General features: G+C 41.8%; 2 protein-coding genes across 5 annotated transcripts; both read left to right on the top strand.

The window, feature by feature from the left end:
* Nucleotides 1,135-4,000, top strand: LOC8057902. Of its 2 annotated transcripts, none has more exons than XM_021465876.1 (3): nt 1,135-1,443; nt 2,442-2,516; nt 3,635-4,000. In XM_021465876.1, exons 1-3 carry the CDS (start codon nt 1,273-1,275, stop codon nt 3,644-3,646), a joined length of 258 nt encoding a protein of 85 aa, XP_021321551.1. In that variant the 5' UTR covers nt 1,135-1,272; the 3' UTR covers nt 3,647-4,000. The 2 variants fall into 2 exon arrangements, with proteins under 2 accessions (XP_021321551.1, XP_002445886.1); XM_002445841.2 differs by lacking the exon at nt 3,635-4,000 and adding an exon at nt 2,611-3,271 and having other exon boundaries at nt 1,139-1,443.
* On the top strand, nt 5,729-10,666 carry LOC110436798 (serine/threonine-protein phosphatase 7). 3 transcript variants are annotated; one of them, XM_021464301.1, is made up of 6 exons: nt 5,735-6,352; nt 6,913-7,416; nt 9,684-9,830; nt 10,020-10,127; nt 10,292-10,395; nt 10,487-10,666. In XM_021464301.1, the coding sequence occupies exons 1-5, from the start codon at nt 5,891-5,893 to the stop codon at nt 10,382-10,384; spliced, it is 1,314 nt and encodes a 437-aa protein (XP_021319976.1). In that variant the 5' UTR covers nt 5,735-5,890; the 3' UTR covers nt 10,385-10,395; nt 10,487-10,666. The 3 variants fall into 3 exon arrangements, 2 of the variants coding, with proteins under 2 accessions (XP_021319976.1, XP_021319975.1); XR_002454653.1 differs by lacking the exon at nt 10,487-10,666 and having other exon boundaries at nt 5,729-6,352; nt 9,695-9,830; nt 10,292-10,311; XM_021464300.1 differs by having other exon boundaries at nt 5,736-6,352; nt 10,292-10,618.

Below are 10,782 nucleotides of genomic sequence, written 5' to 3'. Positions count from 1 at the left end.
CGGTATGAGAACCGACCACCGAGTGCGTGAAGTACTGTGGCCATAGTTAGGCCTTGTTTACTTTCATCCAAAATCCAAAAACTTTTCAAGATTTTCTGTCACATCGAATCTTTGGACTCATGCATGGAGTATTAAATATAAACGAAAATAAAAACTAATTGCACAGTTTGGTCGAAATTTACGAGACGAATCTTTTGAGCCAGTTAGTCCATAATTGGACAATAATTACCACAAACAAACGAAAAGTGCTACAGTGTCGCGAAAAAAATTTCGGGAAGGAACTAAACAAGACCTTATTAGGACGGGACCCGACATCGAACCGCTTAAGGTCTTCTTGAGTTTCCAAAAATATTTTACAAAATTTTTTACATTCCTCGTCACATCGAATCTTGTGGCACATGCATGAAGTACTTGTTTGTGTAGCCCCCAGGTAGGCAGTTATAATCCTCTCCCTTTGCCATGTCTACAACTACTTACAATTTGCCCCTACCATTGTCCTGTCGCGTGGTTTCCTTACTTTGGGTATACACATATCAACAGGCCGTTTGGCTCTCGGCCATAGGCACGTCTCTGCTGCGGGGTCGCCGAAGGCGAGGCGTTAGAAATCACCGCTTAACTTGGGTGCAAAAATGACCTACAAAAGCTATGGCTGCCATATCCTTGTCGACGATTTGCGACCTCTGATATGTCGTTGTGCTCGGCCATCCAACGTGCATGGCGCGCTCTCTCTCTCTCTCTCTCTCTCTCTCTCTCTCTCTCCACCCGCATAGACTGAGCTATAAGCTATCCTCTCTATTTTTAAGTTTGCTTGAAGGGTTGACAAAGGGTTGATGAATCTTTTGATAACAATAGTTTTGAGTACTTAGGAAAGCAAACCATTTATAATTCAAAACAGCGAAGTAAGTGAAATTCATAGCAGAACAAGAATTACAATCACTATAAATACTATGTTTTTCAATCCTGTTTTGCATATGCTTTTTATATCCTTTTTTTTCTTTTGCAACGACATGTTCCAAATGGGGACTAATAATGGGCCTCTAGCACTCAGCTCATCTGGGCACTCAAATTTTAGCCCAAATACAGGCCCATGCAATACATTCACACGCGCCGGCCCACCTGCATCGCGCTCTGCCTTTTCTTTGTTGCGGACCAATACGAGACACGGAGGCGAAGGGCGGTCGGAGTCGGGAAGGCGTCGGCGGCAGCTCTGCTCGGTCGCGGCGTTTGTGGGAGCGGAGAAGAGGCTACCGGAGAGGAGAGAGAGGGAGAGAGATGGCGCCGGCGAGCGGGTGGGGCCGGGCGGTGGGGAACACGCGGTCGTTCGTGGGCAACGCGCTGGGCGGCCTCCGCGGGTGGAGCAACCTCGCCTCCTGGACCGTCGCCGGAACCCTCGCCTACTACCTCTGGGTCAAGCCCGCGCGCCAGCTCCAGAAGGAGCAGGAGGTGACGGCTACCACCCTCCCCCGCTCTTATTCCAGCACTATTTGAGGTTTTAATTGGGTCGTTATCGGATTGTTGCCCTCAGATCACGAGCGAGGGTAGCTGTTGTCGTCTCGTCTGGGATCGATCTATTTGTGCGTGCAGAGTTTTAGGCCCGTGGAATTGTTAGTCAGCAGGTTGTTAGCTGGCGCGTTAGCTCTAGGCGCTTAGAGGTTTTGGTGCACTGTTAATTACGCATTGGATTGATGCAAAATTGTTGCCCCTGGTTTGGTTGGGTTTTTGTGCGAATTGTTCGCCTATCTCTCAGCCATATCTAGTCATGAGGAAGCACGGATTCTTGAGCTCTATACCGATGATATTGTTCGAGTACCTGCGGCTGTAGGGAGCTATGTACTAATGCTCATAATCGGGCTATATCTTTGCCTGTTGCTTATGTTATCAGGAGAATTAGAGCGATACCTCATTTGGGGCAAGTAGTGGCATTGCTCAAGTGCACACAACACAGCTTAAACCTAGCAATTTCATGCAGCTCTTGTATCCACAACACTTAAAAAGACAGTAAAACTGCAGTCGATGATGACAATATGAATTCTTCAAACTCTAAACATTTGTTCTCAAATTTGCTTGAATAGTTTTTGCACTTCAGCACGCTTGCCTGAAAAGCCATGGCTGAAAGTAATGCTCGCTGATTTATTGTGAGAGAAAAACACTGCTGAATGGTTGGCAGCTTTAGCTATGTTAAAGTTTGTGATAAACGAAATGGGCCCTTATTCGCAGTCTCTCATTGCACTTGATAGTTTGTCAGTTAGTGTTCTTTTTCTTTATCTTAGTGTTGAGATCATGTATTCATAAGTTATTTATCATATAGTAGTGCCATGCTGTTGGTTACACGTCCTCATAAAACATATAACTGCACATATATGGCAAAAATTACTTAAGAGAGCTGCACTATTATCGCATTGTCTGTTCATTCACTACAAATTATATTCCTTCTTCCCCAGGAGAGAGCCGCTTTGGCTGCTGCATCAGATCCTTATCGTTATGTTGAGAAGCGGAAACCAATTCCTGATCCTCAGGTAGCTACATCCACTGTGTTAGATGCCAGATAACAAGTTTGACAAATAGGTGTATGAGCTATTTCTGTGTGCTAATTATGCATGTGATGGTTAGGACACTGGCCTTACTTATGGGAAGAAAAGGGAGCCAACGAAATCTGAAGATTAGCTCCCGGGGCACATCTTTGTACCAAAGCGTGCCACCCATTTATGTGCAACAATACAAGGAATGGTTTCTGCATATCTGCTGGCTACATGATAAACGTTTCATTAAACTGTTGTTGCTTTATGCGATCAAATAGCAGCTGTAAATGGAGTGTTTGCAGTCTGGGTAATTGAGCCCAGGGAGGAAGTGTTCACTAGCACCTATGACTCTATGAGAGATGTAGTAGATGCTTTCAGAATAGAAAAGAGAGAGAATAATTTCTGTACCTTTTTGCTAGCAAGTTAAGCATGTTGACGTGTTTATCTAAAACTCTGGGCCTGTTTAGATGCAGCCAAACAGCCAAAACTTTTGGAGAAATGAGCACTTTTTGAAAGAATGGATCTAAACAGGGGCTTGTAAAATTTGGCTGTAAAGATTTGGAATTTGGGACCTTGGAGCCCCAAAACTGTGTAAACTTGCTTAGGGACCCATGTCATGTGTCTTGCTGACCAAAAAATTTGGGAAGCATCTAAGCACCTATTTGAATGTAAAGTTTACAGCCAAAAGTTTTGGGATGTAAAGATTTGGGATGTAAACAGACCCTCTATCAACACACACCATTGCTTCTGCATACTGTTACTGCTGAGTAATTGTAGCTTTGTATGAGAGTAACTCGGTGGTTCCACTCTCTGCCGACTCCCTCACGAGCACGGGCTTCCAAGTCTGAACCTTGTGTAGGAACCAAAAAAAAAAAAGGTCTCCCAACCTAAGCCGGACTACTTTGTCGAATGATGTGCATGCATCTTATATACAATTCGGACTTGTATGTAACATGAAAAATTTAATATTCATTTGATATCGGTTTTGACTACATTGGTAGATAGTCTATAATTTAATGTTATTGGTTTTGCAATTCAAAATAAATGAAAGCCACTGTTTTTACCTTTTTATTTTATATATATGTTTCACCATTTGTGTTTCCTCTATTATGCAGAATGGATGCTGACTCGTGGCTATATAGTTTTGTTTGCATCTCTTGTCTAGTTGGTATCAGTTGTGAATTCGATCTGAAACGCGCGCAGAAGAAACATGAAAAGTCAAAGCATATCACGTGGTAGCTCATATCGATCAAGCTGCTCCAGGTCTATAGCTGCTAATGGCACGACTAAGAATCCAGAATTGATATAAGAGCTTAAAACTTTGTCAAACTTTTGTTTTGTTTGAGTTTGTTTGCATCTTTTTGAATCGATTTTTGAGACACTGCTAGTTTTTGACTTTATGCTGATATTTATCAATCTTTGTGTAGCCACCTATGCGTATGGAGAATATAATTTGTGTTATTATTTTTCCTTTGCGACAATTTGTGTTATTGTTTAATAAGTCTCCCAAATGCTATATTACATCCTATTAATCCTAAGAGCATCTCCAATTGTTCCAAAAAAAAGGTTGATAAATCTATGAATTTTCCAAGTGGCTAAAAAGCTAGCATATTTCTTGGGTTCCTCCAACAGTTTTCAAAATCCCTCTCTTAAAATATATACTCCCATTCCAAATGATCTTTTATTTTTTTTCTTTGTTTTTTTACATTTTTATTGAAAACTATGTCTTACTTCTTATTCTTTGCCACATCCATCCACCTCCAGATTGGTTGATCAATACACGAATGCATATTTCTACGAGATTGGATTGATTTTTGCAAGTAGGATTGCAAGTTGAGATAGGGAGAGTCACTGCACTAGAACGAGCGGTTAAAACTTTTGTCAAATCAGGCAATTCTTACTTGTACAGATAAGCATGTTGTTCTATCGAACCATTATTCTATGTTAGGACAGAGCTAAAGTCCTGTTTGGTTGGTGTACTAATAAGGTCAGTCTCAATGTATAGTTTCATGGCACAGTTAACAAGACTATAAACTAGGTAACGGAGCCACAGGAGTTTCATGGGGATGAAACTCCTCCCTCATCTGATGAAACTCCTTCATTTAATGACCCTGCCAAGTCAGTAATTTTACTTATGTGGTATCATATTTAATGTGCATGACATTCTCATGAAACATGCATTGAGACTGGCCTAATCAGGTTTACACGGAGCACAGGACTAAAGGCCTGATCGGTTGGTAAAATAATAAGAAAGCAAACATTTGTCATAATTTATTTTCAAATTCGACCGACGTTAGTTCGTAAAACTAGCTGCCACACTTTAGCTAGTCTCGGAGAATCTTGCCATACTTCTGTTGTCATGGATACGTGGGACTGAGCTGGTAGAAAAAGAACCCCTGCCATAGTTTGTGGCAACCAAACGGCTCTGTCAAATTCAATCAATTAAACTTAAGCGCGACAAGGTTTTGCTTCAATTCAAAACATTGCCGTTGAGGCTCAGCTCATCACAAATAACTTTGTCGCCATCGATTCTTCTCTCCTATCTATCCTATCCCATCCTTATGATCGTTAAAGGTCACGTACGTTCCCCGTGGCCACAGGCCGACCTCTTTTTGTTGTAAGCTGGCTTTTCCCTTTCGCAGCCGTGTCAGCTCCACGCCGTGGAGACCCGCAACACCGCAAGCCAACTGGAACCAGCAGCCCTGCACATTACCTGTGGGTGGGAGACATACCCGTACTCGCACTCGCGGGTTGAATCCAAAACCCATATCCACACTCGTAATCCGTCACAGATAAACATCTAGACCACACAAAATACTCATAGGCACACCCATAAACCTGCATAATAATAAAAAAAAATTATATATACATAGATTATAGAAAGAAGTTTAACGCCTTGTTTAGTTTCAAAAAAAATTTGCAAAATTTTTCAGATTCCCCATCACATCGAATCTTTAGACGCATGCATGAAGTATTAAATATAGACGAAAATAAAAACTAATTGCATAGTTTGGTCGGAATTGACGAGACGAATCTTTTGAGCCTAGTTAGTCTATGATTGGACAATATTTGTCAAATACAAACGAAAGTGAAACAGTACCTGTTTTGCAAATTTTTTGGAACTAAAGTATGAAAATCAAAATCTATAGCCATATGCTCGTCCTATCGGGTTTTTACCCGCGGGCACCTGCCTAATGTGTACCCGTTGCCATCGTCACGGCCTCACGGGTAGGGATAGGGAGCCCTCGAGGGCGCAAAAGCCGCCGCCGACTGGGACGACGGCGAACCGTGTCCAACTCACCCTTCGTCTCGTTTCCCCCCAAGGAAACCCAAAATCACAGTACCCCACCGCATCCACCCTGGCGCATGCCATGTCGGGGCCCGACGCCGACGCCGATGCCATCGCCATCGCCATCGCCGCGGCGACGGATCCCTCCCCGGCCCCGGCCCCGGCACCGCCGGTGGTCGAGTGGCCCGAGGGCGGCGCGCTGACGCCGGACTGGGTGGCGGGGCTGGAATCCACGCTGGACTGGTGCTCGCGGCACCTCCCCGCGGATCGGCTCCCGTCGGTGCTGCCGGCCGCGCTGGTCCAGCGCCTGGTCTTGGCCGCCGCCGCCATCCTGCACCGCGAGCCCAACCTCATCCGCGTCGACCCGCGCCCCGGCCAGTCCGTTGTCGTCGTCGGGGACGTCCACGGCCAGCTCCACGACGTCATCTTCCTACTCCGCGACGCCGGGTTCCCGTCCGAGGAACGCATCTTCGTCTTCAACGGCGACTATGTCGACCGCGGCGCCTGGGGCGTCGAAACCTTCTTGCTCCTCCTCGCCTGGAAGGTGAATTTTGCTGCGGATTTTCCAACTCGATAACATTTTATTTTGTCGGATCTGCAAGATTTATGGGCGTAGATTTTGATATATAAATAACAAGACAGTTAATAGATTTTCCGATGGTATTGTAAACTGACTCAATTAACTAATGATGATGTCTCCCCTTTGTTTGGATTGGACTTATATAACAATAGATGCAAGATAGTTAATAGATTGTCCATAGGTATTAAGTAATCTGGCTGAGTTGTTTTCATGTTATTGCTAACTCAAAAGAATAATGATATCTCCCCTTTGTTTGGATTGGGCTTAATAACAGTTATAAGTTTGCTCATTTTGTACAATATGCAACTAAATGAAATCCACATAGAATTATGGGTCATGATCCACACATTATTTATTTTTGGGTACATGTTCTTGTTTTCTCAGCATTCAACGACTGAAATATCAATGATGTTATATATTTAGACAGTTGGCTGTTAACTCGCACAAGCATAAAAACTTTCTCAACAACCAAACAGTGTAACAACATAAATGGTTGCTAATTAGTTGTTCTTGTTTTCTTCCAGGTGCTACTCCCGAATTGTGTGTTTCTTCTCCGGGGAAACCACGAATCCAAGTACTGCACATCAGTATATGGTTTCGAGAAGGAGGTAATGGCTAAATACAAAGATCAGGGCCCTCAAGTTTATAGGAAGTTTTTAAGATGTTTCGAGGACCTTCCTCTAGCGACAATAATAGCAGGATGTGTGTACACTGCACATGGAGGTGTCTTCCGTGGAACAATTGTAGTGCCATCAAAAAAATCAAAAAAGGGAAAGAAGGGCCGCAAATATAAGGCAGATTTTACTGTTGATCTGAATTCCATAAAACTTGGATCCTTGGATGAGTTACTGAAAGCAAGGAGAACTGTTCTAGACCCTCCCTGGGAAGGCACAAATCTGATCCCTGGAGATGTGCTCTGGTCTGACCCTTCCTTGCAGATGGGTCTTTCTCCAAATAAAGAACGAGGCATTGGTTTGCTTTGGGGTCCTGATATCACTCAACAGTTTCTGCAGACAAATCATTTGAAGGTTAGTTTTGTTTTATTTATTACTCTTCCTGTTATATTGAAATTTTTTGATTAGTGGAGTTATTTCATTCTTGCCAACTAATGCCTAGTCATAATGAATAAAAATGCAAACGGCGCGGCGGCGGACAGCCCGTCCCGCGTCCGCAAAGGCCGCATCGTCGTTCACGGGCTTCTGCGGCGGCCCGTTTTCAGTCGCCTGTGCATGCGGCGTTTGTGACGGCGCCCGCAATCCTGCAGCTGCCTTGCATGCAAACAGCGTTTGTCACCGTGGGATGCAATCCCGCAGCTGTAGCTGCCTTGCATGCAAACTGCTTTTGTCACGGCGGCCGCAATCCCGCTGCCTTGCATGCAAACAAGAATAGTGATAGGTTGTATACGTATGTGTTCATTTTGTTAGTTACTACTCTATAATTTTTTTAGTGATTCATTTATTAGTTAAAAAATATACGTAAATAACATAAAATACTATGTATTATTAGAGATATATGATTGATTTTTTTACAATTTTTCACCATTTATGAGCTATCATAAAAACATAGTTAGCATCTATCAGTAGAGGAAAATCATAAGCTGATTGCTGCCGTTACTACCTCGCCGTAAGCTCTGAAAGTCAGAGCTGGCTGCTGCTGCTGCTGAACAAGAGCATACTACATTAAATTACAAGTTGTGAACAAGAAATCAAAAGAAAAGAAAAAGAAAAATTGAGTTGCTGCTAATTGCAATATAATTCAGTGCTAAGTCTTGATCTAAAAGGGAAATCCCTAAATAATTCTAAGGCAATATAAGGCAAACTGTTGCTTACTGCTTAATTACATACTGTTGCTGACTGAAGTATAGTTCCAAATATTTCAGAGAGTGGTATAATAAGGCAAGGAAAACATAAATAAAAGGCATTTGCAACCTTGCAGTGTCATCACAAGCTCATAACAACAAACTGAAAAAAAGGTGACTGCCATCCATATCATCACAAGTTTGTAATAGATTCATCGATGGTGTTAAACTCAAACATATTGTCTATCAATGATCACTTCTCGTGTGTCACTTTGCACTACTGCAGCCTTGCAAGAGCTTGATGTTTCCTGCCGCTAACCTGCAATAGTACAATGTTGAGTAATAAGATTGAGGGAGAAGCATTCTTACAAACTACCAAGAAATTAATCACCTTTTATCATGATAGCACAAATCTCGTCCAGGCTCTGATATTATGTGATGTATTTGTCTTGGATACTTGTCTTGGAAGTGTAATTATTATTATTTTCCATCTTTTAAAATTAAGAATGTTGCACCCCAATGTCGGCTCTGATATGGTCCATCCTAGCACCAATCCTTGATCTCGTCCAGGCTCCAGTTCAATTTTTTGCAATGGTAGTCAGACAACTCCCTTGTCGCGTTAAATCAACCTGAGCCCTGTGCTAGCCAATAGCATTTTATTCTGACGAAGGTATGGTGAAGTCACTGAAGGCCAATGTAGTTTTTGTTATAACAGTTTATTTGACTACACCTTTGACTTAAACCAATAGCAGAAGAGATATGCAACCAGCTTTAGTAGATATTGTGATTTTGACTGACAGAAGCACCATTGCAATTTGCAAGTGTCTGAATGGCAGAAATAGAAAATTCAATATAAAATATTCTTCTCCACTGCCTCATCTTTTAGTTCTTCAGATGCATTCGTCGCCACTCTTTCCCCATTCCAGGCCGGCGAGCTGCACTTTATATTACTGTTGAACCTAAATGCTTGCACTTTATATTACTGTGTGAATTTTAAAATTATTCTAAATTTTATTTTAAGAAAGTGTTTTGCTTGTTTGGATTGCAGAGCTATAGTTAGTAAACTTTGGCATAACTGATGTTTGCCAACGACGGTGTTATAGGCTGATTTGTGGCCTAGTCTGCAAGTGATACTTGCTTATTTTTAGTATATCCAATTGATTGAACTTTGTGGTTGGTTAGTTGAGAATATATAGAACTCCTTAGTAGCTTCAGGTGATGCATGCAGTAACATCTCAGTGTTTATTTTTTATTTTTTTGAAAATTGTTGTATTGGTATAGATGTCGCCTAATATGTGGATGTAGTGAATGTGAGATATGACTTATTAACATACTTGAATTGAGTTACCTGATTCTAATTTCTTCTGTGTTAGTGTTCAATGATATGGCTTACTTAGTATCAGTGGTCATCTTTGAACTTGGTCAATTGTTAGCATCATGGTAGAACTATATTTGTTTCAAGTTCATATGCTTACTTCATCTTTTCATTCAACAAAGCTAATCATCAGGTCACATGAAGGTCCTGACGCAAGAGACAAGCGACATGATCTCTTAGAAATGGATAATGGATATACAATTGATCATGAAGTAGAATGTGGAAAACTAATCACTCTCTTCAGTGCACCGGACTACCCACAATTTCAGGTGATAATTTTTGTTGTTTGTCTTTGATATCGAATTTCTTATTGGCCTTTTGTTGCAGGTTCTGTAAGAGATTTATTCAGCTTCTCAAACTTTGTGACTAATATATAAGTTCTGCCTTTTTTGTACCCTTTGCATATTATATATGGTGATAATATAGGTGTTAACTCTTTGTTTCTGGACCTGGTATAGGCTTCAGAGGAGCGACATAACAATCGTGGAGCATATATTGTCCTTAATCCACCTGATTTTGCGACCCCTGTTTTCCACAGCTTTGAAGCTGTAAAGCCTCGACCTGCGGTATGTGACTCAATCCTCGATAATAAACTCAGGAGTACTTAGATTCTGTGATTTGAGACTTAGGATTATTATTTCTTAGTGTGGAAATAATCACTCTGGGATGGGGAAACAAACCAACTGACTTGGCGTATCTTTTTTTTTGGTTTTGTTTTCTATATATGCAGGCGCATCCATTCTATGATTTTGAAGAAGTGATCGACTCAGATGAAGAGTTGAATTTGGACGCCATGGACAGTGGCACGTCGGGCTTGTCATGATGACTTCTCATGTACCTTTTGTATTTATCTCTCCGATTGTTGCCAAGGAAACGTGACATCAAGGTTTTTGTTGTAGCTAATGCCAACTTACTAACATTGCAGGTTTCTGTATGGCCTCCTGACATTCACGTCAATCTGATTTGTTAGTTCAGTTTAGTTGATCTGTATCGAAAAACTAGACTTAAGTGACCCTGAAACATGGCATCATCAAGAATCAAGATTGAATGTGGGAAACCAGCTGTCGCAAGAATCTTAATCTATAAATCTTCTTGTTTCTGAAAATACTGATGCATTCGATAAGAGGAAGATTTGCCCATGCATCTCGGAAGATTTGCCCATGCATCTCTTGTTATCTGAAGAAGCGTATATCTGCCTCTCCATCATATACATGTGACATA

Source organism: Sorghum bicolor, chromosome 7 (genome assembly GCF_000003195.3).
Source record: "Sorghum bicolor cultivar BTx623 chromosome 7, Sorghum_bicolor_NCBIv3, whole genome shotgun sequence".
Taxonomy (NCBI): Eukaryota; Viridiplantae; Streptophyta; class Magnoliopsida; order Poales; family Poaceae; genus Sorghum; species Sorghum bicolor.
This window is presented reverse-complemented; position numbering and strand designations above follow the sequence as displayed.

Coding starts and splice junctions, on each gene's coding strand:
- LOC8057902 (XM_002445841.2), top strand. CDS start 1,273: ATGGCGCCGGCGAGCGGGTGGGGCCGGGCGGTGGGGAACACGCGGTCG. Junction 1,444..2,441: donor AGCTCCAGAAGGAGCAGGAG/GTGACGGCTACC, acceptor CTTCTTCCCCAG/GAGAGAGCCGCTTTGGCTGC. Junction 2,517..2,610: donor AACCAATTCCTGATCCTCAG/GTAGCTACATCC, acceptor TGTGATGGTTAG/GACACTGGCCTTACTTATGG.
- LOC110436798 (XM_021464301.1), top strand. CDS start 5,891: ATGTCGGGGCCCGACGCCGACGCCGATGCCATCGCCATCGCCATCGCC. Junction 7,417..9,683: donor TGCAGACAAATCATTTGAAG/GTTAGTTTTGTT, acceptor CATTCAACAAAG/CTAATCATCAGGTCACATGA. Junction 10,128..10,291: donor CTGTAAAGCCTCGACCTGCG/GTATGTGACTCA, acceptor CTATATATGCAG/GCGCATCCATTCTATGATTT.